Genomic DNA, 26,214 nt, shown 5'->3' on the forward strand with positions numbered 1-26,214 from the left:
TGTACTGACTGGACTAGTGCTTGTTGTGTAGCCTGTTGTAAAATTAGGCAAATCTCTAGCTGCGTCAATGCACCCCCTGGAAGACCTTGGCGTACCCCAAGGGTACACGTGCCTCTGATTGAGAACCACTGGACTAGAACCCACTCCCCTCCCAGAGCTGAGGATAGAACCCAGGAGTCCTGGCTCCCAGCCCCCCCGCCCCTCACAGACCCTCCAGCAGAGCTAGCACCTTGCACCTCAGCACCCCCAGCCCCCTATGCAGTGGGGTACAGGATCCCCCTTCTCCCCCCGCCATAGCCCAGGCTGCCTCCAGCGCCTGAGGGCCCACCTGGTGCACACTGTACAGCACCTCCCCATAGCAGCAGGGGTCCATGGGGTAGTGGGTGGATCCAGCCATGCGGGCTGTGTGGGTGGGGGCCAAGCCAGCCCAGCGAGCGCACAGCCCCACGTAGACGTCCTCCAGGGGCACGGGAGGCACGTGGGGGGCGGCCCCCAGCACCCACAGGGCAGCGTCGCTGGACAGCACGTAGGCCGTGCCGCTGCAGTAGGGGGGGAAGGCCCGAGCCGGGTAGGCGGAGGCCGGGACGTGGTGCCGGTTGCTGGGGTCGCGGTTGGGCTGCACCCGCCAGTGGACCCGGCCCAGGTAGAGCTGGCGAGGGCTGGGCAGCGCCCCCAGGTGGCGGGCCAGGGCAGGCAGGTTGAGGAAGACGTCGTCATCGACTTTCACCACAAAGGCGGCGCCGGGGCAGTGGGCGGCCGCCCAGCCCAGCAGCATCATGGTCTTGAGGGTCAGGTTGGCGTAGGTGTCGGCAAAGCGGCCCTGGACCAGGTCTCCGTGGCGCTGGGACTCCTCCTCCAGCCGGGCCTGCTCCTCGCCCGAGCCCGGTGCCCCCAGGGCGAAGAGCGTCCGCACCGGGTACCCCCCGGCCCAGCGGGCGCCCCCCCAGCTGGCACGCACCGCCTGGCGCTGGGCCGTGTGCCCCGGCGCGCTGGCCACCAGCACCAGCAGGAAGGGGGCCCGGGGCCTGCAGGCGTCCACGTTGGGCAGCAGGAAGGAGTCGGGGCCAGGCAAGGGGGGGTCTGCATGCAGGAAACCCCCCCTGCCTCCCAGGAAGGGGGCCAGTGACCACGATAGCAGCTCCTCCCCTGTGCCCCCGAGCACGAGGCTCACAAGCGCCAGTCCCCCCAGCCCTGTCAGCAGCCCCCGCCGCAGCCAGGCAGGGGGGCAGCGGTGGGGGCAGAGCCGGGGGGCCATACGGGGTGAGGCCGGGTCAGCAGGTGATGGAGGTTGCCTGCAAGAGAGAGAGATGGGGGATCACACACAGAACACCCCCCAGTACCCCTGCAGCCCCCCAGTATGAGCCCCCCACTACCCTGCCCACAGCCACCCCCCTTGCTCCGGGGAGGCAGGGGCAGTGGATGGAGGGAGAAGGTCAGACAGAGGCACTTCGTGGGGAGGGGCTGGGAGCACAGTGGATCGGGGCGAGGGGGGTAAGCAGCAGAAAGGGGTCAGGGGCCAGAGGGGGACGGGGAAGGGGGCAGGAGCCGGGGGGACGCGGCGAGGGAGGGGAAGGGGGGCAGGGCCCCAGGGAGGGGGGAAGGGGGCAGGAGCCGGGGGGACACGAAAGGAAAAGGGGCGTAGCAGGGGCTGTGGGAAGAGGGGGCAGGAGCCGGGGGGGGGTAGGCGGAGGGGGGTAACGCGGCAGGAACTGGGGGGAAGCGGAGGGGAAGGGGGCAGGGCCCCAGGGGGCCGCGGCGGGGGAGGCGCGAGGGGGCAGGAACTGGGGGGGCAGGGGGAGAGGGGGGGCCCGGGGAGCCGCACTCACCTCCCGGCCCCGCCCCGCTCCGTGCGGCGTCCGAGCGCCTCCCCCCCCGCCTGCTCGCCCGCCAGACCCCTCCCCCCGCGGCATGTCCCCCCCCCTCCCCCGTACCCACCCTTCTGCCCCCCGGTCCAGTTCTCCCATCCCCGCCCCGGCCTCCCCTCCCGCTGCTGCTCGCTCGCCAGACCCCTCCCCCCGCGGCATCTCCCTTCCCCCCTCCCCGGCATGTCCCCCCCCGTATCCACCCTCCAGCGCCCCCCGGCATGTTCCCCCGCCGCCGCTGCAGCCGCCGCTGCCCGCTCCCCAGTTCTCCCCCCCCCCCCCGGCATCTCCCCCCCCAGCACCCACCCGGCAGCCCCCTCCCCCCCAGTTCTCCCTTCCCCCACTGGCATGTCCCCCCGTACCCACCCTCCAGCCCCCCCCCGTTCTCCCATCCCCCCGTCTCCCCCCCTCCAGTTCTCCCATCAACCCCCCCGGTACCCCCCCCCAGTTCTCCCCCCCTCCGTTGCTCTGTGTGGCGCTGACCCGGAAGCGGGTAGAGAGACAGCGCCGGGGTCTGGTGTTTCCAGGCGAGGCCTCCAGTGAGCGCTGGGGGTCACACGGGTCAGGGTAGCTTGTGAGAGGTGTGTACAGCCCCCGTGCAAGGAGCTGGGCGTGTGTCCCGTGAAACCCACCTCTGAATGCACGTAGGAGGCGCCCGCCATGGGCAAAACCAGGTTTCCTGTCTGACAAGAGCTGGCCTCGCTCGCTGGCAGGACTCCCCGTTACACACACAGTCACCAGGAAAACACAAGCCCCGGAGGGGGTGGGGGGATGCCGGCTGTGTGCACAGACCTTTACCTGTGGGGTACGTCCGGGAGGTAAAGACACCCTGCACCCCGCACACAGACGCTGCGGCTGCATGCATGAAGACAGGCGCTCAGCCAACCTTCGCTGAAAACGCTGCCGAGACAGACCTCCTCGGACAGCCGGCTAACCTGGGCTCGGCAAGAGGGGCCGGGGCTCGAGCAGGTCGGGGCCCAAGGCAGCACTGACCTGGTTGTGACCTGTCGCCTCTAGAAAGCGCGTGTTGATTTTATGTGTAACCACCTGTCTCCGCTAGCCTTCCTCACGCTCACGGGGATCTTTGCTGGCAGCCGCGCCCTCGTTTTCGCTACATATATGGCTCAGCACGGTGTTAGTCGCGGCTGACTCTTGCACGCCGTCCCGCTGGGGACATGGCCCTGGGAGGAGCCCGCGTCCCAGGAACACGGGACTTAAACTGCAAGGCAAAGGCTGTGCCTCTGGCCCAGGCCAGCCCTTGCTTGCCCCTCCCCGGGAATGTGTAAGAGGCAGGAGGCTGGCTGTCTAGGGAGCCTGCCCCCTGGATGGAGCGTGAAATTTGGGGGCCCCAAAGTAGCTGCTTCCCAGCATATCCGGCAGGCTCAGCACATTGAGCGCCCCCCAGCGCCCAGGACATGGCCAGGTGCCCCCCCACCCAGCCCCTCACCATGAGAGCAGCGCTGCCAGTGACCCCAGGGGTGGGGCAGCCCAGGGAGCAGGACCAGCACCATCCCTGCTTGATGTGTGTGAGGAAGGAGAAAACCCGCAAGGGCCCTCTGCCCCCCACCCGTGGGAGCACTCCCTGCACCGAGGAATCCCACAGTTCAAGTGGCCAAATAGAGGCCACTGCCGGGGGGGGGCAGGGCAGAGAGGGGTGCAGTGGGGGAGGTGCAGAGGCATGGGGGGGCTTGGGAGGGGGTACCTGTGGCCTCTCACTCGAGTGTCGCTCCTGTCCGTGGCCTGTCACTCAGCACCTCCCTGTGGGGCTCTCCTGCTCCCCAGGCCCTGCCCCACTGCCTTCCCCTAACCCACCTGTGCCCCATACTCCCCCATCCCCTGCCTCTGAGGCCCCAGGGCAGGGCTTGGCAGCTCTGCTCACTTGGCGGGCTGGGGTGGGGCAGGCAGGATACGGCGGCTGCACCTGCTGGTCCCCTAGAAAATGCCCAAACATGGCCTGTGATTTGAACCATCCCCCTGGGCGGTGCTGGACAGACCAAACAAGAGCTCATGTCTGGGACCGACCAGGGGCTGTGCTTGCTGGGGTCTGGAGACAGGATTCAGGGACCCCCCAGAATCAGGGAGTAGGGGGGGAAGCATATAGCCCCCAGGGGATTAACCGCCTCATCCCAGGACGTAGCTGGGATAATATTAATTAGCCCCACGGTACTGCACAAGATATGACATCATTAACGCCATGTTGGTGACGACCTATGATCCCGGGTGTGATGTCATTCGTGCCGTGTCGGCGACGCGCTGGGACGCCGGGTGTGATGTCACTAGCACCGTGTCGGTGATGACCTGTGATGCCGGGTGTGATGTCATTAATGCCGTGTTGGCGACGCGCTGGGACCCTGGGTGTCATGTCACTAATGCCGTGTGGGTAACATGTGAATCTCATGTCTCCCGTGCTCCTGCTCTGGGCCTGGGAGGCTTCAGGCTTTAATTACATGGGCCCAGGCAGGTTACTAGCTTCCCGACCTGACCCAGGCGCCGCCATCTTTGAACGGAGCGGAAGTAGCTTCCTTCCCATTTCAGGCACAGGTGGCCGCCATCTTGGAACAGGGCGGAAATAGGCGCATTCTCCCCGGCTAGCGATGCCGCCATATTGGAAAAAGGCGGAAGTGGCTTAATCTGCTTCTAGCACGAGCTCGCGACCATCTTGGAAAGAGGCGGAAATGAGCTGCCCTTCAAGGCCCCCAGCCGGCGGCCATCTTGGAAGCGGGCGGAAGTGGAAGGCGAGTCTCTCTGTCCCGTCTGCCCTTTCCCCAACCCAGGAGGGCCAGGACCTGCGACCCCGAATTGGTCCTGATCCCGCAGGGGAGGAAGCGGAGGGACTCAGAGGCCGGACTACAAATCCCATGGTGCACCGCGGCCCCCGGCGGAAGTGGGCTGTACCGGAAGCCGGGCCGAGAGGTCGCACGCACGTTGCGGGGCGGGGCTCAGCGCCGGAGCAGCGGGGAGCGGTAGGTGCTGGTCGAGTGGGGGGCGCTCGGGAGGGACCGTGTGCCCCCCCCGCTCTAACCCCCCTCCCCCCGCAGGCGGACCGGACCGGACCCGACCGGACCCTCATGGCGGACCTGATCCAGAAGAAGCTGCAGGGCGAGCTGGAGAAATATCAGCAGCTGCAGAAAGGTACCGGCCCCCCCCCCCGCCGCCCCATAACCCGCCCCGGCCCCTTCCTGTCCCCCCAGGCCTCCCCTACCGCCCCATAACCCCAGGCATCCCCTTCCCCCATCACCTCCCCACTAATTCCTGTCCATAACCCACTGCCATCTTGGGCCCTGCCCCACTGCCTTCCCCTAACCCACCCGTGCCCCATACTCCCGCATCCCCTGCCTCTGGGGACCCTGCACCCCGCCCCATGCCCAATAACTTGCCTGTACCCCGTAGCCTACTGCGCCCTATAATCCATCCCTGCACCTCCTCCCCATCACCCTTCTCCATGGCCCAACCTCCCTGCACCCTGCCTCCTAACCTGCCTAACCCAGGCCATAATCCTTCTGCCACCCCCCTCGATCTGCTGCACCTCCTCTTCCCCAGCGTCCTGCCCCCTTCCACAGTCCACCTCCCCCCCTTTCCACCCTCTGGGGTTCCTGCAGCCCATTGACCTCCTCCCAGGGTCCCTGCTCCCCCCGATCCCCCTGGACAAACAAACTGCCTCCTGTTCCTCAGATTTCCTCCCCCCCACTGGGGCCTTTCATTGCACCCTCCATGTTCCCACCCCTCACATCCCTGAGCCCCCCTTCTACCTTCTTTCCCCCAGTTACTCCTAATGCGAATACACAGGCTGGGGAAGGAGCTGGCTTGACAGGCTGAGGGCTCTGATCCCAGTGGGGAGAGCTCCCCTGCCACCTGACCCTTCTGCCTGTACCCTGAGCACTGGCCCAGAGACCCCCAGCCACTGGCCTGCAGAGCCCCACTGCGGGCAGAGGGAAGCTGGGTCTCCTCCTCCTGCAGACCCCTGGGGGTTATTCATCAGTGCTACAATATAAGAGATAGCAGGTTGATTTCTTGGGGGCTGTGATGTGGGCAGAGGTCTCTGGTGTCCCTATGGGGCTGCAGCCCTGGAGCTCATGGGGTCCCTCTGTGTGTGCCCCTCAGATCTCAGCAAGTCCATGGCAGCACGGCAGAAACTGGAAGCACAGTTGACTGAGAACAACATTGTCAAGGAGGTGAGTGCGCCCTGCTCCCCCACTCTGTACTCTCCCTCCCTTCCCCGCCCCTCACCTCCCCTTGTTCTGCTCCCCCACAGGAGCTGGGGCTGCTGGATGTGACCAACACTGTCTACAAGCTGATTGGCCCCGTGTTGGTGAAACAGGACATGGATGAGGCTAAAGCCACTGTCAGCAAGCGGCTGGACTATATCACTGGAGAGATGTATGTGTGTGAGGAAGGGGGGTTTCCTGTGTGGTGGGCTGGCTCCCTGCCCCGCAAGGACACTGGCTGGCTCACAGGATGAGGAATGGGCCCTTCCCCTTTTGGGGTCACTGGCTTCGCTCCACTCCCAGGAAGGGGCCCTGGCTGGCTCATGGGGTGGGGAATGGGCCTTTCCTCTCTAGGGGTCACTGGCCCCAATCCAGCCCCATGGCAGACAGGGGCCTGAGCTCGGGGGGCCTCTCTTGTTTTCAGGGCTGGGGGGAGGGTTCTAGGCCCATCTCACTCTCCCCTTCCCCCCCACAGCAAGCGCTATGAGCTGCAGATGCAGGAGTCTGAGAAGAAGGCGGAACAGCAGCGGGAGGTGCTGGCCCGGCTGCAGCAGGAGTATCAGCGAGCCCAGGGCAAGGGGACGGCTAAGGCATGAGCTGGTGCTGGTGGGGGAAGCTGGATCCTTGGGGCTGTGGGCCGGGGGGAGCTGTATTTAATTTTTTTGCTGTTTGAAATAAAGAGGTGATGCACAAACTGATGGCACCTGGCCCTCTGTGCCCCCTACCCCTTGGTATCCACTCACTGGCCTGGGGCCGCTGCTGCTCTCAGCTGTGCTCTGCCCTGCCCTCAGCTTTGTCCCCTCAGCTTTCTCCTGTGGTCTCTGGCTGTGCTGTGCCAGGGAGATGCCGCCTCCCCAGAGACACAGCTCTCTGCCAGCTGCTTCTAGTGTCTTTATTGCATTAGTGTTACAGCAAAGAGGGCTAGGGCCACAAGCCCCCTACACAGTGATGCAGGGGGAAATCAGCTGCTCCTGCAGGGCCTGGATCACCCAGTCCTTCCCCCCACCTCCAGTTGAGTCCCTGAGAAGCTGCCATCTTGGCATTGGCAGGGGCATCCCACTTCCCACCTGTGAGGGGAATTAGCACCCTGGCCTCTGCTGCAGCGTCCTGGCAGGGGTGAGACCATGCTGTGGGAGAGTGGGCTCATTGCTCCGGTCGCCCCCCCCGCCCAGCTGTACCTCCTGGGTGGACAGGAAGTAGGTACTGGTGTTGGGGGGGGAGGGGCTGTCAGGACATCACCCATTTCAAGATACTTAGGTCATAGCCCTGAGGCAGCTGGCTGGGCTGGGCAGGGCAGGCTGCCCCCTGGACAGTCCTGGGGCAGACCAGAGCCTGGTGCCAGGGGAGATGAAGGTAGCCCCAGGCCAAGCAGACAGTCCTAGGCCCTGTGCAGCTCCAGTTCCCTTCCCCAGAGTCTGGGCGCATGTCACTTCCTTTCCTCCAGCCCAGGAAGCCCCAGGGCAGTTTCGGGGTTTGCCATCAGAAGAGGGCCCTGGCAAGCTTGCGGCCAGTGGCCTTGATCTTGGGAAAGGTGGCGCTGAGCTCAGCCCTGCGGGGGGCAGCGTTGGGAGGCAGGGGAGGTTCCCCGGGGCCCTTGGGGCGCAGCACAAAGTCCAAGCTGGAGCCATTCATGGCGTAGAAGATGTTGGCTGTAGGCGGGAAGGTCAGCTCTGCAGGGGGAGAGAGAGGGTGTGAGGGCAGTTAGGGAATAGGGTCCCCGCACCCACTCATGGGACCCCAGCTTCCTAGGGACTCCTTTGGAGACCCCTCATTGCTGTGGGTGCTCCCCAACCCCCCAATGGGCCCCCCCAATCCCTACCCCAGGGACCTCAATTCCCCTGCCCCCCTCACCTTTCCCCTCAGGCAGCAGCTGGACCAGCTGGAATTGGGGGGCAGCCCCCAGCTCCTGGCCATGCTTCTCCAGCACCTTGGTGATGACGGACGGGGTTTTGTCCTGGCTGGTCACCTACAGCAACACAACACACAACTCCCACTTTCCTCAACAGAGCCAGGCCAGGCGCCCCCGAGACCACCACCACGTACATGGAAGTGATCGCCCCACAGAGATAACACAAGTGCAGCCACAAAGACATGCCCCATGTGCACAACACGCAAAGCTGGGAGAACGCAGCAAATCCCAGCAGACACCCCAGAAAGCCCCACACCCAGTCAACACCCCCACCCCCTGTGACAATGTGCACATACAACACAGCCGCACGCAGACATGTAGGGGTCCAGCCCGTCCACACCAGACACACACAATGGGGCAGCCCCTCCCCCCAGGGAGAGACAGTGAGTCAGGGGACCAGTTGCCCCTTCCCCACCGCAGCTGTGGGATTGGGATCGGGATCACCCTGGGGAAAAGAGGGGGTTCCCTGACTAAACTAATAGTGTTTAGTGGGTGGGCCAGGCTAAGACTGCAGCAGGAAAGTGTCACAGCAAGACAGAAAGGGCAGGATTGAGAACCCAGGTGTCCTGATTCCTAGCCGCCCACTCTATCCTCCACTCCCCTCCCAGAGCCGGGATAGAACCCAGGAGTCCTGGCTCCCAGCCCCCACCCTGGGGATGGGATCCAGGCGTCCAGTGCTCACCAGGATGCTCTTGTAGAGGCTGCCGTTGTGCAGGGCCATGCGCGCGCGGATAATGCAGCAATCGGAGGGGGGGGCCCCAGGCTCCCGGGTGGGAGGGGCAGGGAAGGCTGAGCCGCAGGAAGCCGAGCGCCGGTGCCCCCGGGAAAAGCCCCCCCCGGTGGGGGTGGGAGGCGAGAGGCCCCCAGCCAAGGGAGCCACGTCCTCAGGAGCTGTGTCCAACGCTGAGACTGACGGCCACTTTATGTGCTGCAGGGACGCAGAGGGGGTGACTGGGGGCAGCGAGGGGCTGGGATTGAGGAAGGGATGAGGGGGAAGGGGGGTGGGGGAGGAATGGGACAGGGGATGGGGGTGCAGGCCTGGGGGGGGGGGAGATCAGGCAGGGGGAGGAAGCGGTAATGGGGGGGTGTCTCACCTGCGCCAGGCGAGACAGCAGCTGCGTGGGGCCACGGGGGGGTGGCAGGAGGTTGTGGCAGCAGCCAGGGGGCCCCTCATGGGAGCTGGGCCCCTCCCAGGAGACGAGAGGGTTCCCCACGGAGCTCAGCAACCTTGGAGGTAGGGGAGGTAACAGAAGGATTGAGGGGGGGCTGCTACCTTCAGCCCCACCAGCCTTCAACCCTTGAGCCCGCCTCCCCATCCCTCCAGACCCCCAATGCCTCAGAGCCCCCCTCCCTCAGTTGCGGCTCAGCTCTGCCCCCCCCATACTCACTCTGTGCAGTGGGTGATGACCAGGGTGGGCTTCAGGGACCGCTGGAGGGTTGGGGCCTCCCCGGGGGGTTCGATCTCACAGGAGAGACTGTGACTGTGGGGAGAGGGGGATTAGAACTGCACAATACACACAACACCCCACAAACTCCCCCCCGAACTCCTCTACACACACACCCCTCCTACATGCAACACTCCTTACACACACCCCCTACACAACACAACCCCCCATGCATCACACACAATACCCCCCCCAAACTCTACACACCCCTCCTACACAACCCCCACACCACACTCTACATGCAAACACAATCCCCTACATGCAGCAACCACTTCACGCAGCACCTACAAGCCCCATCCCCCCGCCCCAGCCATGGGGGGGACGCTCTCCCCCCCGCTACCTCTGTGCCTCAGAGAGGGGGGGCAGTGCCCGCAGCCAGCGCTGGAAGTGGGAGCTGGGCTGGACGCTGTAGTTACGGCATACGGACTGCAGGAGACGCAGCTGGGCCAGCACCTCGAACTCCTGGGGGCAGAGAGCGGGGCAGTTACACGGGGAGGGGGCACTGCAGACAGCAGGGCTATAACAGGGCAGCGGGGCATAGAGCAGGGGGGTGCTATACTGGGGGGCAGCACAGAGAGTGTGGGGGGCTATATTGGGGGCAGAAGGGGGGCACAGAGCCCAGGGTCTGTAATCAGCGGGGGGGACCGCATAGAGAGCATAGGGGGCTGTACTGGGGTGAGGGGGAGATTAGAGAGCGTGGGGGAGCTCTACTTAGTGGGGGGAGGCAGAGAGCGATAGAGGGGGGCTGTACCGGGGAGAGGCAGAGAGTGACAGAGGGGAGCCCCAAGCCAGATGCGGAGGGAGCCCAGCAGGCCCGGCACAGCCCGGTACCTTGCGCCGCTTCTCGAAGTTGATGTATCCGTTCTGCCAGAGAAACGAGAGGTGCCATGAGCCCCATGACCGACTCCCGCATGTTCCTTGCCCCCCATCGCCCCCCCAGCTCCCCACTGCTCTCCTGCCCCCTTGCCTGGCCCCCCCATTGCACACGTGCCCCCCCCACGGCCTGCCTGCCCCCCCTCCCACTGGCCTGGCCCCCACCCCTAACAGGATCCTGGATCATCCCCCCACCCCCAGGTCTCACCTCCAGCTCATCCTTCATGGCTGTATCCAGCATCACCAGGTCTCGCAGGAAGGTGCCCAGGTACGGAACCACACCCTGGGGAGAGCAGGGGGTCAGAGAGCAGGCAGTCAACCCCCCAGCCCCCCACATATCCCCCACTGTGTCCCACCCCACCGTGCACCCTCCAGCCCCCCACAATGCCCTGCACAAACCACACTGCCAACCCCCCCGCCCCGCAGCACCCCGCTGTGACGAAGTGGGGATTTTCCCTTGTTATGTTGTATGTTAGTCTTACTGTTGAGCCTATGTGAGTTTTACTGTTTTGCATGAATACTGCGTGTGCCTCAGTTTCCCTGTGTGCTGCACCAATACCTCGGTGGTGGGAATAGGGTGTGTGATTTTGGCTGAGACCTCTGGGGCAGGTGAGGCTGCTCCAGCTGCCTGCACATATGCTATGACTGCCAATCCCCCCACCCCACAGCACCCTGCCCAGTCCCCCACATAGCCCCACACAAACCACACCTCCAGTCCAGGCCCCAGTGCCCCGCACATATTCTCCACCCCCACAGCCTCCTGCCTAGCCCCCACCCACCCCAGTGTACCCCGTCCAGCCCCCCACGTACCTTCACACAAACCACACCTCCAACCCAAACCACTGGCCCCCCCACATATCCCCGACCCTATTGTGCCTCTGCCCAGCGCCCCATATACCCCAACCAGGGCTGCCCAAGCCCACCATGCCCCCAGTATCCCCCCCTACCTCTGCCCCCCCGTGCACTGGAGAAGAACAGGGACGAGGCAGCCCCCCCATCCTGTGCCCCTGCATCCTCGCCCATCACTGCAGCCCCCCTTTCCGCCACTCACCACTGGGCGCTGCTCCTGGGGTCTCCGTGGCTGCCGGCGGGGGGCAGGGTCGGCACCAGATGGCTTGGAGGTGCCCTCCTGGGGGGGGGTCAGAGGAATATGAGAGAGGGCACAGGGTGCGAGCGCAGGGAGGAACAATGAGACATGGGAAGGTGTTGGGGATGAGGGCAGATACAGGAGATCTAGTGAGACATAGGGGTTGGGGGTCAGGATGGGGCAGCTGGGTAGGGAGGGGGCAGAAGAAGGGATCGGGGGCAAGATGGGAGAGGGGGACAATAGGGAGCCGTGGGGAGGAGGTGGGTAGGGAGCAGTATGGGGAGCTGAGTGCTGGGGGGGCAGGATGGGGGGCTAGGAGCTGGGAGGCAGCACAGGAGCTGGGAGCACAGGATTGGGGGCAGGATGTGGGGGCACAGGAGCCAGGCAGCCCCTCACCTGGAACAGCAGCTGCCGGCTCAGGCTATAGTTATCCTGTTCGGAGCAGATGGTGCAGAGCTCCTCATAGCTGCGCAGCACATCCCTGGCGGGAGAAGTGGGGGGGGGTGAGTGACCCATGAGATGGTGCCCCCAGATGCTGCCCCCTCCATCCTGACCACCCAGCTCCACCCCGCCAGCCCAGCCCCACCTGGCGGTCTCGTCCCAGGTCCGCTTGAGCCGGTGCACAGGGCTGGACTGCAGGGCGGAGATGATGGCGCAGAGAGATGAGAAATTCCTCAGGGCACGGCACTCCTGGGGGCACAGCGGTCGGGGTCACAGGGGGCCAGCTCCGACACCCCTGCAGGGCGGGGGCTAGGCTGGCTTGGGGCGGGGGGGGGCAGGCTGCTCCCAGGGAGCTGCGGGGCGGGGGCTGGGCTGGCTCGGTGGGGGGGGCCTGCTCCCAGGGAGCTGCAGGGCGGGGGCTGGGCCAGCTCAGAGGGTATGGGGTCGGGGCGGGGGGCCAGCTCCCATGGAGCTGCAGGGCAGGGGCTTGGCTGGCTCGGAGGGTGAGGGGTCGGGGCGGGGGGCCAGCTCCCATGGAGCTGCAGGGCAGGGGCTGGGCTGGCTCGGGGGGTGAGGGGTCAGAGGGCCTGGCTGGTACTGGGGGCAGAGCTGAGGTCAGAGGTTGCTCTCCTTTCCCACAAGCCGGGGGCCCATCGCTGCGGGGTCGGACGCAGCGTGGTGACCCCGACCCTGAGGGGCTGAGCTCCGGCCCCACACTCACCTCAGCCACGTGGATCCATTTCTCCAGGATGCGGGCCCGCTGCTGGGGGCGCAGCCCCGGCCCCGCCAGGCAGGAGCGGATCACGGCCCCCGCCAGGCGGTTGAACTGGTGCACCGTGGCGCGGACGCTGGGGCAGACCCGCTCCCGCCCCTTCTTGTCCCGCTGAGACCAGAGCGAGCCCAGGCACTGGTAGGGCACGACCCGCAGGAACAGCGCCTGGGGGTGGGGGGCAGGGGTTAATGGGGGGCTGCTCCCTGACCCCCACCCACTGCTAGGGGTGTCCCTTACCCCTCACTTACCCACAGGAACATCTCCTGGGATGTCCTGCACCCCCACACCCCGTAACCTAAAGACTGAGTCCCCCTCCCCCGTCACCTACCCCCCCAAATACCCTGACATGGGGGCCCCTGGGGTACAGCTCCCCCCACCACACACACTCACCGCCTCCTCCAGTGTCAGCTGAGCAGCCACATGGTCAGCTTGGAAGGTCAGAATGTCGAGGGGGTCAGGGTCCCCCCTAGGGGTCACACCCCCCTCGGGGCCATCTTCCCCCACCCCCAATTCCTCTTCCTCCAGCTCCCCTGCAGGGGAGAGGAGGCAGTGTTAGATCCAGCGGGGTGGGGGGAGCCTGCCCCACAGATAGACCCTCCCCTCTACCCCAGTACCCCCTCCCATCTGCCCACCCGCCAGATCTGCCCCCACCCCCATCTGCCTGCCCCCCCGGCTCCCCCACTCCTCTCCAACCAAACCCTTCCCGCATCCATCTGCCCCCCCGCAGGCTTCCCCCACCTGCAGCCCCCCTCACCTCCATTGCTGTGCCCCCCCGGCACCCCCCGTAGGGCGAGCAGGCGTCTCTCAGCCTCAGAGCCCTGCCCCAGGGCACATTGCAGGCTCCGGCCCAGTCGCTCCACCAGGCCAGGGTCCAAGCCCCCCCCGAAATCCTCAGGGTACCCGTCCAGCCAGGAGCACATCACCGAGGAGAAGGCCCTGGGGGGAGATGGGGGTGAATGGGGGACACGGCCGGGGGAAGGGAAGTCGGGGTGGGTGGGGGCTGTGGGGGCAGGGGTCACTCACCGCTGCAGCTCAGCTGTCTCTGGGGAAACGGGGCTCGGCTCCAGCGCCCCGACCTCCTCCAGCCTGAGGGAGAGACGGGGTGAGGCGGTTGCCATTGCCCCTGCGCTCCCTTCCCCACACCCCAACAACTCCTTTCCCCTCATTTGTGCCCCCTAACCGCTCCCCGCCAAGTCCCAGCCCTCCCCTCTCATCCCCTCATGGAGCTCGGCTCCCCCACCCCCAGCTCATTCCCCCATGGGGCCCGGCTCCCCTCTTGTGTCCCCCCATCCCCTCTTCCCCGACGTTTCCCCCATAATCCCAATTCTAGTCACACCCCACTTCCCCCCAGCGTCCTGCACCCCCATCTCCCCTGTACTTACCCCATGTCCTGCACCCCCTCCTCCCCCCCCACTTACCCCCAGCATCCTGCCCCCCCTCCACCCCCTGCCCCTGTCACCTGTCGAGCAGCAGCCCCAGCACCGTGGGGGGGCGGGCGAACACCCGGTAGGTGATCAGGAAGGTAGGGACGTAGGTGGCGTCACCCAGCGTCTGGGCCTCCAGCAGGTGCCGAACCAGCCGGACCAGCGACCCGGCCTTCAGCGAGCGGGCCTGGCTGCCTGCCCCCCCCCGGGGCCTGTAAGGAGACCATCAATCAGCCTGGACCCCCCCCACATACCCCTCAGTGACCCGGCCTGGCTGCCTGCCCCCCCGGGGCCTGTGGGGAGACCGTCAATCAGCCTGGACCCCCCCATATCTCCCCAAGTGACATGGCCTGGCTGCCTGCCACCCCCCCCCCCCCCCAGGGCCTGTGGGGAGAGCGTCAGAGCCAGCCTGGACACCCCGCCCCCCCAATACCACTGAGGCCTAGGGGAAAGAGGGGGCACCAGAGCCAACCTGTCCCCCCACTCACCCCTGGCTGGGCGCCCCCAGACTGCCGCGTGGTCACTGTGTAGATCGCTCCCTCCTCGGCCTCCTCCGTCAGGGTCACCGGGGGCTGGGGAGAGGGGAAGGTTACCCCGGATATCACTGCCCCCGACCAACTGCAGGAGTCTCATCCCCCCCCTCCCCCTAGTCCAGCCGCCCCCCTGGATATCCCCTGCCCAGCTGTATCTGAGCTGCCCCCCACCCGCCACACACACACACTCACCTTGACAGGCAGGCAGTACCACCGTGTCCGGGACAGCCCCCCTCCCTCCTGACCTCCCGGCTCCAGGCATGCCCCCAGCCGCAGGAAAACCTTCATCAGCCCCCCCGAACAGAGACCCCCCTCCTGCTGCCTACGGGGGCGTAGCCCTCGCCAGCCCCCCCAGGAACTGCCCCCTCCCCTCAGGCAGAGGGAGCACTCTGGGGGGCATCTGGATACGTGGGTGGGGACAGACAGATGGTTGTCACCACCCCCACCCCAAGGTGCGCTTCACTGGGTCTCACTCAGCCCCACCCCGGGGCGCGACCCTCACTGGGGTGGGGGCGTGTGGGGGAGGGAATTGCCTAGCTGAGCCCCCCCCAAACCCCGCAGCCCTATGGGACAGGCCTGGGCCTGTGGGCCCAGGCAGGGGTTCGAGGTGCGCAGGGCTGGGGGGCAGGGTGGGAGAGTTAGGGGGCACAGTGGGGGTTCAGGGGCACAGACAGCAGGGAGAGGGTGCAGGGGGAGGGGGCAGAGGGGGACCCAGTGAACCTCCCAAGCACGCAGGCCAGGGCACAGACAGACAAACACCCTTCCCGCCTCCCCAGTCACCCCCCCCCCCGCAAGAAACCCCTCCTACACTCCTGTCAGTCTGTCCCCCTCCCCTCCCCCGTTCCCCCTACACCCCTCCCCTCCCCCGTCTGTCTGTCCTGTTCCCCTTGTCTGTCTGCCCCTGTTTTTCTCTCTCTGTCTCCCTCCCCCTGCTGCTTCCGCCTTCTCGGTCTGCTCCAGCCCCTCCCCGTCCCGCCCTGCCCCCCCAGGCACTTCCCCAAACCTGCCCGCCAAACCCTGCAGCTGCCAGGCTACCCGCCCTGCCCCCCACCGCAGGGACTGGGTGTGTCCTCAAGAGGGGACACGCACCTGAGCCTTATGACCCCAAGGAGCGGCAGCCACCTCTGGGTGGGGCATGGCTGCTGGGGGCCAAGGGGAATTCGGGACAGGAAGTGAAGGGACCTCCCAGGGCTCACTGACACCCAAGCCCCACACTGCCCCTCACCCCAGCCCCAGCCCCGCAGCTGCTCACTGCCCTAGACCACACTCCCTGCACCCCAGTCACTCACCCCTCACAACTAGCTCACAACACAGCCACCCCCCGGCCACCCCACACAACCGCACCCTGAGCAAGCTGCAGAACTACCAGCAAAGCCAACACAACCGCACACACCTCGACTACCAACTCCTTGCCCCCAGTGACAGCGCTCCTCTCGCAACGGCGTGACCCCGCCACACCCCCCGGACAACACACGGCTCCACAATCCCACACAGGCGTGACCCCGCCACACCCCCCGGACAACACACGGCTCCACAATCCCACACGGGCGTGATCCCGCCACACCCCTCCCCGAGAACACACGGCTCCACAAACCCACACAGGTGTGATTCCGCCACACACACCGGACAACACACGGCTCCACAATCCCACACAGGCGTGACCCCGCCACACCCCCCGGACAACACAGGGCTCCACAAACCCACACGGGCGTGACCCCGACACACCCCTCCCCGAGAACACACGGCTCCACAAACCCACGCAGGTGTGATTCCGCCACACACACCGGACAACACACGGCTCCACAATCCCACACAGGCGTGACCCCGCCACACCCCCTGGACAACACACGGCTCCACAAACCCACACGGGCGTGACCCCGCCACACCCCTCCCCGAGAACACACGGCTCCACAAACCCACGCAGGTGTGATTCCGCCACACCCCTCCCCGAGAACACACGGCTCCACAATCCCACACGGGCGTGACCCCGCCACACCCCTCCCCGAGAACACACGGCTCCACAATCCCACACAGGCGTGACCCCGCCACACCCCTCCCCGAGAACACACGGCTCCACAATCCCACACAGGTGTGATTCCGCCACACACACCGGACAACACACGGCTCCACAAACCCACGCAGGTGTGATTCCGCCACACACACCGGACAACACACGGCTCCACAAACCCACACGGGCGTGACCCCGCCACACCCCTCCCCGAGAACACACGGCTCCACAAACCCACGCAGGTGTGATTCCGCCACACACACCGGACAACACACGGCTCCACAATCCCACACGGGCGTGATCCCGCCACACCCCTCCCCGAGAACACACGGCTCCACAATCCCACACAGGCGTGACCCCGCCACACCCCTCCCCGAGAACACACGGCTCCACAATCCCACACAGGCGTGACCCCGCCACACCCCTCCCCGAGAACACACGGCTCCACAAACCCACACAGGTGTGATTCCGCCACACACACCGGACAACACACGGCTCCACAAACCCACGCAGGTGTGATTCCGCCACACACACCGGACAACACACGGCTCCACAAACCCACGCAGGTGTGATTCCGCCACACACACCGGACAACACACGGCTCCACAAACCCACACGGGCGTGACCCCGCCACACCCCTCCCCGAGAACACACGGCTCCACAAACCCACGCAGGTGTGATTCCGCCACACACACCGGACAACACACGGCTCCACAGCCCCCCCGCCCCGTGTACCACATGCGCCCACAATGGTGTGAGCCGGCAACACCCGCCCTTCACGCCTGTGTGACCCAACACCACGCAGAACCTCCCCCTCAACCACACACAAGGGCGTGACCCCACATCCCCTCTGACCCCTCATCACGCCCGAGCTACCCCCACAACACAACCCCACGGGGCAGCCACCCCTGCCCCCCTCAGCGCACACCTTCCTGTGACCCCCCGGTGCCCCCCAGCCTGCCCCCTGCTCCCGCCCCACATCACCTGCTCCCCCCACCCCGATCCCTCCCCATCCCTCCTCACCTGGGGCTCAGGGGGCCAGCTCCGGTACCCGCTCAGAGTGACCCCCTGCTCCTCCCCCAGCTCCAGCCGGGCCCCCTCCAGCAGATGGCGCAGCGAGCGGGGCAGCATGGGGGGCAGTGGGGGGAGGGGACGTCTCAGCCCCACGGAGGAGTCATGGGCTGCCCCCTACCGCCGGGGGACGGGGGTGTCAGGCGAGGTCCAGGACTGAGAAAGAGGGGGGCGGGAACGGAAGGACAGGGGAGGGAAGTTAGAACTTCTCCAGAAGCAGGAAATATTTTGGGGAACTTTGTCCCCTTCCCTCCCGCTCCCCACTTCCTCCCACTTCACCCCCCAACAGACCCACTGCACCCCTCCCTACACCCCCGTATTCCACGCTGCACCCCCCCCGCCCAACACCCCCACAGCACCCCTCCCCTACTCCCCACCCTACACCCCCATATTCCCCACGTCACCCCTCCCTAGCACCCCCTGGCACCTCTTCCCATACCCTTCATTGCACCCCCCCCGCTCTCCCAGTGCACGCCCACCTGGGTGCCAGGCTGCGGGTGGGAAGGTCCCTTCTCCCCTCGGGCACCCGGCTCCCCGCTGCGCCCCGGGGCCAGGCTGGGCGGGGTTGGGCGGAAGCCCCGGAGCCGGCTTGAGAACGGAGCCCGGAGCTGGGTAGGAGGGGCAGGACGGGGTGGAGTCAGGGGCTGGAGAGAGAGAAATCCGGAGCTGGAGCCGGACATCAGGAACGGAGCTGGACCGAGCCTAGGAACAGAGCCCGGGGCCAGAGAGACAGAAAGCCCAGAACTGGAGCCAGGGAGGGGCAGGACGGAAAGCCCGGAGCTGGAGCCAGTGGAGAGGCACAAAGCCCGGAGCTGTATCAGCCTGGACGGGCTCCAGGGAACCGTAAAGCCGGGAGCAGAGCCGGTAGGACTCAAGGGGGAGGATCGGAGCCAGAACTGCACAGCCCGGAGCAAAGCCTACTGGGGAGATTGAAATCCTGGAGTGGAGTACACCTGGAAAGGAAGTGACATGAAACTCAGAGCGGAGTCAGGGAGCAGAGACCTGCAAAGCCCAGAGAGGAGCCAGAGGACTGGGGAGAGTTAAAGAAGCAGACCAGATCTGCCTGGGAACAGAGCCAAGGCCAGAGAGACCCAGAACCTGGGGTGGACGCACTATGGGCTCTGTCCCCTGGATGCATGTTTCCCGAATCTCCATTTAGTGTATTTTCCACTCCCCTGGGATCCAGCTCCGCGTTGCCAGTTCTCCAGTCCTTATAGTCCCCTCATGATCCAGCTTCGTATTTCGTCCCATGATCCGGCTCCATGTTTCCCAGTGGCTCCAGTCTGTATATATTCTTCCCTTCCCCATGGGATCGAGACCCATGTTTCCCAGCTCTCTGGTTTGTATAGTCTTCCCCCTCCCCTCCCGCTATAATCCAGCTCCATGTTTCCCAGCGCTCCAGTCTGTATATATACATTCCACCCCACCCCGTGTTTGTATATTCTCCCCCTCCCCATGGGATCTGGATCCATGTTTCCCAGGTTTCCAGTCTCTACATTCCTCCCCTGCGTCCAGTTCCGGGTTTCCCATCTCTCCAGTCCATATATTCCCCCCTCCACTGGGGTCTGGAACCTCTGGTCCCTACATTCTCCCCCCTCCCCAGGGGCAGGAAGCTGAACAATGGGGACAGCCTTCCTGTCTCCCTCCGGCCAGGAAGTCACACCTCCCACATACCCCCACTGCACCCTTCCAGTGCCAGCCCACTGGGTATGAACCCAGCGTGAGCAATGCTCAGAGAGTGAGGAGAGCTGGGAAGTAAAGAGCAGGACATACAGGACCCCATAACGTAGGGGGAGTAGGAGCAACGAAGGGTAGCAAGGATGGAGGGAAAAGCTTCATCTCCCTGAGCCTATGGAACTCTCTGCTACTGGACACAAACCCTTGGGACCGCGTGCCCTGGGTCTTAGGGAGAGGAGACTCTCTGAACCCAACTGGCCCTGGCTATGAGGGTCTCCGGGATGGGGGAGCTGGAGGCGGGGTGAGGGGATGGGGAGGTCTCCTGCTGAGGCAGAAGGAGATGGCAGCACTGGGGGGGGGGGTGAGGGCAGTTTGGGCAGGGCATGTGGGGCTGGGTGGGGAGAGCAGGCCTCTTCTTGGGGGGGTCGGGGCTCTGGGGAGGAGTGTTGAGAGATGACTACGCCCATGCTGGAGTTACGGGGGTCACAGCAAAACATTTTTATTTCTGGGGCTGAAGCCCCCGTACAGCAGTGCAGACCAACAGCCCCCCAACCTTAAACGGAACAGGCCACTTGCCCAGCCCCCCAGGGTGAGGCAGGCGGTAGGGGGAGCACAGGTGGGGGTGGGGGGCTCAGGCGGAGGGACCCCAGCAGCAGGGGAGGTGGGTGCTGTGGGGAGAGCAGGCCAAGAGGGGATGGGGAAGCAGTGGGGGAGGATCGAGGCATGATCCTGGCTCGTAACACAGCAGGTGCAGGGAAGGGGGACTGGAGAGGATGTTAACCCTTTATTGTCCATTAAGCCCCCAACTCTGGTTCCTGTCCTGAGGTTCACAATCTTATTTTGGGGGTCACACGTCAGCGCCCAAAATCTCAGCTTCTTTGGGCACGTCTCACTCTGATTTCTGCGGGGAGAAGAGAGTCAGGTAAGAATCACACCAGGTACTCCAGCCCCAGCCTCCCCCAGCAGGGGCGCTGTGGGGAGCAGGGCAGGCGCACTGGTGGGGCGGGGGGTATTTACCTTGCTTTTCTCTTCAGCTCCGGATGGACAGACTGAAAAAGGAACAAGAGAGGAGTGAGACCCTGGCTCCCCTGAACAGGAGTGGGGGGAAGTGGGGGAGAGTGGCTGGCTGGGGGTAGGGGTGGGATATAGCCTTGTCCATGAGGATATAGGGTGAGATCGGGGGGCACAAGGAGGCAGAGGGGGTTTGAGGGGAGCAGGGGCAGCAGAGGTCTGGGGGTACATATCGTTCCCCAGAAGATGCGGGGGAGGGGAACGGGGGTGGTCTGGGAGGCAGTGGGCCGGTTGGAGGGTACCTGTGGGCTCAGGGGTGTATAGGGTGGCAGTATGGGGGGGTGTTGCAGAGGAGGCTGGATGGTTGGGGGTGCAATGGAGGGTGGTATGGGGGGATGGGGACTGGGGGGCATATGGGGACAGTGGGAGGGTTGGGGGCTGTATGGGAGGCAATGGGGTGAATGGGGGCAGGGCAGCACCTACCCTTGTCCTGGAGGAGGCAGGGGGGTTGGGGTGTATGGGAGGAATGGGGGGCAGTGGGGATCAGGGTGTATGGGGGGATGCAGTGACATGAGGGGCAGTGGGGGGAGGGGAAGTGACACGGGGAGGCACACATCCTTGTCCCAGTAGAGGCAGTGGGGATGGCGGTGTATGGGGGAGGGGGTGACATGGGGGGCACACACCCTTGTTTCCGAGGAGGCGGAAGAGCCCATAGAGCAGGAACGCAGCCAGGAACATCCCAATGGCATCCTCCAGGGAGGGGCCTGTGGCACCTGGGGCAGAGGGGGGATGAGACCAAGAGACACTCCCCATTTCCCCCCTCCCCGGATCCTCCCCCATTGCACCCCTCCCCCTCCTGCCCAACCCTCCTGCATTACCCCCCTCCCCTGTCTCCCCTCCGCCCCCCACTCCATCCCTGCTCCCCTGAGCCCCCCATCCCTGCACTTCTCTCCCATTGCCCCCTGCCCTGTCCCCGCGCTGTCCCCACCTGCCACCCGGAGCCGGACGCTCCTCCGGGCAGGGGTGGCCAGGGCGGCATGGGTCACGTGGCAGCTGTAGGTGGCTCCGTGGTCGCGGGGCTGGACGGGTGCCAGGCGGGCGAAGCTGCTCAGGCTGTAGGTGCCGTCGGGGCCATGCCGGTGCCCTGACTCCCAGGTCTCAGTCACGTACTCCAGCAGGTCGCCCCCCGCCTCCCCAGGGCCCCGGCGCAGCCAGCTCACCGTCACATCCAATGGGTAATAGCCAGAGACCTCACAGGCCAGCTCAGCTGGTGCCCCAGGGGCCACCAATAGGGGGTCAGGGTGCAGCGTCACCATGGGGGGCTCTGAGGGGAGAGGGGGTTAGAGACTGGTCCCATATGGGCCTGTACAGCCCAGCCCGGCGTCCCTCCTCCCCTGGGAGGCACAGACAGAGGGCTGGGGTGCAGTGTCGCCTGGGGGGTGGGGGGAAGTGGGTTCAGAAGAAGAGATGAGTTTCGACCGAGTCTGGCCTCCCTCATCTCCTGGGGGGCACGGGGTACAGTGCCACCACCTGGGGCTCTGGGAGGAAGGAGGGATTAGAGACCAGTCCCATACAGCCCTGTACAGCCTAGGGGGTGCTTTGGCTCAATGTGGAGAACTCTGGGACTCCTCCAACTCAGGGGGTAAATGTTGGGGTTCACAGCCTAGGCTGTGGGAGCATCAGTCCAGGGGCCCCTCCCCAGAATCAGTCGTGCATCACTAGCCTGGGGTGGGGGGAAGATACCCGTGTGGTGCAAAGATCGTCTCATACCCACGTCCCCCCACGCTGGGAGCAGCTAGGGAGGCCCCCCCCAGACTCACCGGTGATGCGCAGCTCCAGGGCCTGCTGAGCATGGAGGTGGGGCAGGTAGATGGTGCAGATGTAGGTTCCTTCGTGCCGCACCCCGACCTGGGACAGTCGCAGCGACACGTTGGTGTCTGCGCCCGCCCTCCCCTCCTCCAGGAACAGCTGCGCCCCCTCCTCGGCCACGTGGGCCTGGCCTGACACCCCATTGTAGGCCAGCACCACGCGCCCAGCACCCCGGTATTGGTACCGCCACTCCACCGAGAAGGGGCCAGGTGGTGCCGTGAAGCCACAGTCCAGCAGCACGTCCCGGCCCAGGCGGGAGTGCAGGTGCGGGGTGCGGGAGAACACGGACAACACCGCTGTGGGGCAGAGATGAGGGGGTTACTGCTGTGAGCACCATGGGAGCAGTGCCACAGGAGGCAGGGTTGTGAGCACCACATGGGCCGTGCCCCAGGGGGAGGGGGAGGGCTGTGAGCACCATGGGAGCAGTGCCACAGGGGGGCAGGGTTGTGAGCACCACATGGGCGGTGCCCGAGGGGGAGGGCTGTGAGCACCATGGAAGCAGTGCCACAAGGGGACAGGGTTGTGAGCACCACATGGGCAGTGCCCCAGGGGGAGGGGAAGGGCTGTGAGCACCATGGAAGCAGTGCCACGGGGGGCAGGGTTGTGAGCACCACATGGGCGGTGCCCCAGGGGGAGGGCTGTGAGCACCATGGAAGCAGTGCCACAGGGGGGCAGGGTTGTGAGCACCACATGGGCGGTGCCCCAGGGGGAGGGGGAGGGCTGTGAGCACCATGGGAGCAGTGCCATGGGGAACAGTTAGGACTGTGAGCATGATGCCTCAGAGGTAGTGCTTTGAGCACCACAGAAGCACAAGGCAGGGCTGTGAGCACCATGAAGAACAGTGCCTTGGAGGAGGGCAGGGCTGTGAGCGCCACACGGACAGTGCCCTGGGGGGGTGGGTAGTGCTGTGAGCAGCACAGCAGGATGTGGGGGCAAGGGAAGGAGCTTGGGGCCCTGAGGAAAGAGAGGGTCCCCACAGCAGGATTTTGGGGGGAGGCCGCTCCCACCCTACATTCCCAGTCGCCCTGGTTACCAGTTGCCATGATGACCGCTGGTTGCTGGGACGTTGCCGTCTCCTCACTCTTGAGGACAGCGCTGACCCCGTAGCCCCTGGCCGGGGCCTGGACGCTGCTGATGAACCAGGGACCCCCCAGGCCAAGGGGGCTGCGGTGCTCGGGGGTCAGGCCGGCTGCCCAGGGCACGTGGGCCTCTTGTGGTGTGTAGGTGTTGATCTCACAGGAAGGCAGCTCCCCCTCCTTGGAGCGCCCCCCCGCTGGGAGGGGGACGCGGTGCAGAGCCCCTGCAGGGTCTGGAGGGGAGAAAGGAATCGAGGGGAGAGACATGGACACCCCAATGCCCACCGCTGCTAGGAGGGGGATACAATGCAGGGTCCCCCGGAATCTGGGGGGAGAGAGGCAGTGGGGGGGCAGTTGTGAGGAACAGGAAGGCAAATGGGGGGAATGCCAGACGTGGGAGTGGCAGGGCACTGGGGGGCAGGGCAGAGGAGTGGGGGAGCACTGGGGAGGATGGGGAAAAGAGGGGGCTGTAAGAAGCGGGTATGGGGGAGCAGAGGGGAGGAGCAGGGTGTGGTGGACAGGTGAGGTAACACTGGGGGGCAGATGGGATGTGGAGGTAGTCCTGTGGGTCAGGACCGGGCAGCAGGGTGGTAGTGGGAGCAGGCACTGGAAGATCAGGGTGTGGGAGCCCGGTGGGGGGGAGGAAGGGGACATACCAGTGATGTCAAAAACCATGCCTGGCTCCAGGTCAGGAGGCAGCTCGGGCTCTGTCTCGGGGAGCCCCCCTCTCGCCCCCCGCAGCAGTAGCAGCGCCCGGCGCTGAGTCACGGAACTCGGCATCATCCCCATGCGCCCCCCAGCCTCCTCCACGAACCAGCAGCTCAGCTGGGGGGGCCCCGCCAGAGCCAGACACAGAGCGAACCCTAGCGGCAGGGGCCGGGAGTTAGTGTGGACACAAGGACCCCCCAAAGCTCCCTGGGACACCAGATTGCCCCCAGATTGCACCCTCCCCCAGGGCAGGACCCTCAAGAGATGCCCCTCCCCAGGGTGACCCCTTATCCCCCCAGGGTCTGATTTCTCCCTTGCCCCCCCCAATAACCAGCAGGTGCCTCCATATCCCACCCAGCCCCGGAGCAGCCCCATCACCCCACACCCAGACAAACGGCCCCCTCCTCCCAAACACCCTGTGGGAGCAAAGCTCCCCGCAGTTCAGGGGCCCTCTCAGGGCCACGTGACATGTGGGGCAGGGGGGTTGAAGGCCAGGACTGGGAAAGAACTGTGTCCGCAGGGGTGCTCAGGTTGCCCTGGCAGGGGGGAGTCATGTCTGGGGGGTTGTCAGGGTCCCGGGAAAGACAGACACAGCCTGGCCCCGCCCTGCCCCCACTGGCTGGAGCCCACCTCACACTGAGGGTCCCTGGGCAGGGGGGAGCCGTGTCTCAGGGGGCCAGCCCCCCCCCCGAGTGGGGGGAGGAGGGAGAGCCCGTCGCAGGACAGGCTCAGGTCGCCCTGGACGCGGGGGGGGCCCGGCACTGCGTGTTGGGCGGGCAGGGTCCCAGAGCGGGAGTGGAGCTGTGTCTGGAGGAGGGGCAGTCTCAGGGTCCCTGGGTGGGGGGGAGCATGTCTCTGTGGGGGGGTCAGGGTCCCTGGGCAGGGGGGAGCCGTGTCCCGGGGGGGGGCTGAGGTCCTAGAGTGGGGGGGAGCTGTGGCTGTGTTTTGGGGGAGCGTTAGGTTGCCCTGCGGGGCGGGCAGGTGTGTCCTGTGGACAGACGGACAGAGAACTGGGGGGGGAGGGTCCGAGGACAGGTGGGGGGAGCCCCCCCCGACTCACCAGGCAGGAGCAGGGCCAGGGCCCCCACGGGGACGAACGAAGTCATGTCGGCTGCGAGGCAGGATGGAAATACCCGAAAACCCCCCACCCCCCGCTTCCACTTTCACTTTCGGGGAGCGGGCGGGACAGATAGACACAGCCCGGCCCCTTCTGCCCCGCCCCCTCCCTCCACTGCCCCCCAGCTCCCTCTGCCCCACCCCCAGCTCCTGCCCCCCACTTCCCTCTGCCCCCGCCCCCTCCCTCCACTGCACCCCGTCTCCTCCTGCCCCCTCCGCCCACTGCTCCCAGCTCCTCTCCAGCTCCCTCTACCCTGTCTGGCCACTGCCCCCCATCTCCCTCTGCCTCCGGCCCCTCCCTCCACTACCCCCCAGCTCCCTCTGCCCTGTCCCCCCAGCGCTTCCTCCCCCCGCACTTCCCTCTGGCCCACCCCTCAGCTCCTCCTACCTCCCCAGCACGCTCTGCCCTGCCCCCCCCATCTCCTCCTGCCTCTCCCCCCACTGCTCCCAGCTCCCTCTGCCCTGCCCCCATCTCCCTCTGCCCCCACAGCTCCTCTCCATCTCCCTCCGCCCCGCCGCCAGGCTCCCCTCCCTCTGCCCTGTCCGGCCACTGCCCCCCATCTCCCTCTGCCTTCGGCCCCTCCCTCCACTACCCCCCAGCTCCCTCTGCCCTGTCCCCCCAGCGCTTCCTCCCCCCGCACTTCCCTCTGGCCCACCCCTCAGCTCCTCCTACCTCCCCAGCACGCTCTGCCCTGCCCCCCCCATCTCCTCCTGCCTCTCCCCCCACTGCTCCCAGCTCCCTCTGCCCTGCCCCCATCTCCCTCTGCCCCCACAGCTCCTCTCCATCTCCCTCCGCCCCGCCGCCAGGCTCCCCTCCCTCTGCCCTGTCCGGCCACTGCCCCCCATCTCCCTCTGCCTTCGGCCCCTCCCTCCACTACCCCCCAGCTCCCTCTGCCCTGTCCCCCCAGCGCTTCCTCCCCCCGCACTTCCCTCTGGCCCACCCCTCAGCTCCTCCTACCTCCCCAGCACGCTCTGCCCTGCCCCCCCATCTCCTCCTGCCTCTCCCCCCACTGCTCCCAGCTCCCTCTGCCCTGCCCCCATCTCCCTCTGCCCCCCCAGCTCCTCTCCATCTCCCTCCGCCCCGTTGCCAGGCTCCCCTCCCTCTGCCCTGTCTGGCCACTGCCCCC

At 66.0% G+C, this 26,214-nt stretch overlaps 4 protein-coding genes across 7 annotated transcripts; 1 reads left to right on the forward strand and 3 right to left on the reverse strand.

Moving 5' to 3' along the window:
- Positions 1-202: 202 nt before the first annotated feature.
- On the reverse strand, positions 203-3,108 carry B3GALT4 (beta-1,3-galactosyltransferase 4). 2 transcript variants are annotated; one of them, XM_077833498.1, is made up of 2 exons: positions 2,856-3,108; positions 203-1,292 (listed from the first exon to the last, which is right to left on the reverse strand). In XM_077833498.1, exon 2 carries the CDS (start codon positions 1,253-1,255, stop codon positions 203-205), a length of 1,053 nt encoding a protein of 350 aa, XP_077689624.1. In that variant the 5' UTR covers positions 1,256-1,292; positions 2,856-3,108. The 2 variants fall into 2 exon arrangements, with proteins under 2 accessions (XP_077689624.1, XP_077689623.1); XM_077833497.1 differs by lacking the exon at positions 2,856-3,108 and adding an exon at positions 2,346-2,508.
- Positions 3,109-4,640: 1,532 nt separating this feature from the next.
- Positions 4,641-6,761, forward strand: PFDN6 (prefoldin subunit 6). 2 transcript variants are annotated; one of them, XM_077833201.1, is made up of 5 exons: positions 4,641-4,825; positions 4,901-4,994; positions 5,964-6,034; positions 6,115-6,239; positions 6,543-6,761. In XM_077833201.1, exons 1-5 carry the CDS (start codon positions 4,721-4,723, stop codon positions 6,661-6,663), a joined length of 516 nt encoding a protein of 171 aa, XP_077689327.1. In that variant the 5' UTR covers positions 4,641-4,720; the 3' UTR covers positions 6,664-6,761. The 2 variants fall into 2 exon arrangements, with proteins under 2 accessions (XP_077689327.1, XP_077689328.1); XM_077833202.1 differs by having other exon boundaries at positions 4,806-4,826; positions 4,907-4,994.
- A 184-nt stretch (positions 6,762-6,945) lies between these two features.
- On the reverse strand, positions 6,946-17,690 carry RGL2 (ral guanine nucleotide dissociation stimulator like 2). The gene is made up of 19 exons (XM_077832844.1): positions 17,583-17,690; positions 15,945-15,981; positions 14,507-14,590; positions 14,054-14,213; positions 13,618-13,680; positions 13,349-13,530; positions 12,985-13,124; positions 12,544-12,759; positions 11,968-12,071; positions 11,778-11,862; positions 11,346-11,423; positions 10,503-10,577; positions 10,253-10,285; positions 9,762-9,883; positions 9,365-9,457; positions 9,071-9,203; positions 8,659-8,904; positions 7,919-8,033; positions 6,946-7,737 (listed from the first exon to the last, which is right to left on the reverse strand). Exons 1-19 carry the CDS (start codon positions 17,688-17,690, stop codon positions 7,547-7,549), a joined length of 2,265 nt encoding a protein of 754 aa, XP_077688970.1. The 3' UTR covers positions 6,946-7,546.
- A 2,091-nt stretch (positions 17,691-19,781) lies between these two features.
- On the reverse strand, positions 19,782-25,165 carry TAPBP (TAP binding protein). Of its 2 annotated transcripts, XM_077833899.1 has the most exons (8): positions 25,032-25,165; positions 23,920-24,126; positions 23,221-23,496; positions 22,139-22,483; positions 21,307-21,642; positions 21,002-21,091; positions 20,325-20,356; positions 19,782-20,208 (listed from the first exon to the last, which is right to left on the reverse strand). In XM_077833899.1, exons 1-8 carry the CDS (start codon positions 25,075-25,077, stop codon positions 20,197-20,199), a joined length of 1,344 nt encoding a protein of 447 aa, XP_077690025.1. In that variant the 5' UTR covers positions 25,078-25,165; the 3' UTR covers positions 19,782-20,196. The 2 variants fall into 2 exon arrangements, with proteins under 2 accessions (XP_077690025.1, XP_077690026.1); XM_077833900.1 differs by lacking the exon at positions 21,307-21,642.
- Positions 25,166-26,214: the final 1,049 nt, after the last annotated feature.

The sequence above is a fragment of the Eretmochelys imbricata genome, chromosome 14 (genome assembly GCF_965152235.1).
Source record: "Eretmochelys imbricata isolate rEreImb1 chromosome 14, rEreImb1.hap1, whole genome shotgun sequence".
In the NCBI taxonomy this organism is placed as follows: domain Eukaryota; kingdom Metazoa; phylum Chordata; order Testudines; family Cheloniidae; genus Eretmochelys; species Eretmochelys imbricata.

Excerpts from the sequence above, each read along its gene's own strand:
- B3GALT4 (XM_077833498.1), bottom strand. The coding sequence starts at position 1,255 with ATGGCCCCCCGGCTCTGCCCCCACCGCTGCCCCCCTGCCTGGCTGCGG.
- PFDN6 (XM_077833201.1), top strand. The coding sequence starts at position 4,721 with ATGGTGCACCGCGGCCCCCGGCGGAAGTGGGCTGTACCGGAAGCCGGG. Across the intron at positions 4,826-4,900 it reads CGCCGGAGCAGCGGGGAGCG|GCGGACCGGACCGGACCCGA; the intron begins GTAGGTGCTGGT and ends CTCCCCCCGCAG. Across the intron at positions 6,240-6,542 it reads GACTATATCACTGGAGAGAT|CAAGCGCTATGAGCTGCAGA; the intron begins GTATGTGTGTGA and ends TCCCCCCCACAG.
- RGL2 (XM_077832844.1), bottom strand. The coding sequence starts at position 17,690 with ATGCTGCCCCGCTCGCTGCGCCATCTGCTGGAGGGGGCCCGGCTGGAG. Across the intron at positions 14,214-14,506 it reads CTGGGGGCGCCCAGCCAGGG|GCAGCCAGGCCCGCTCGCTG; the intron begins GTGAGTGGGGGG and ends GGGGGGGGGCAG. Across the intron at positions 13,681-14,053 it reads CTGGGGCTGCTGCTCGACAG|GCTGGAGGAGGTCGGGGCGC; the intron begins GTGACAGGGGCA and ends TCTCTCCCTCAG.
- TAPBP (XM_077833899.1), bottom strand. The coding sequence starts at position 25,077 with ATGACTTCGTTCGTCCCCGTGGGGGCCCTGGCCCTGCTCCTGCCTG. Across the intron at positions 22,484-23,220 it reads AGCGGTCATCATGGCAACTG|CGGTGTTGTCCGTGTTCTCC; the intron begins GTAACCAGGGCG and ends TCTGCCCCACAG. Across the intron at positions 21,643-22,138 it reads CCTGGAGCTGCGCATCACCG|AGCCCCCCATGGTGACGCTG; the intron begins GTGAGTCTGGGG and ends CTCTCCCCTCAG.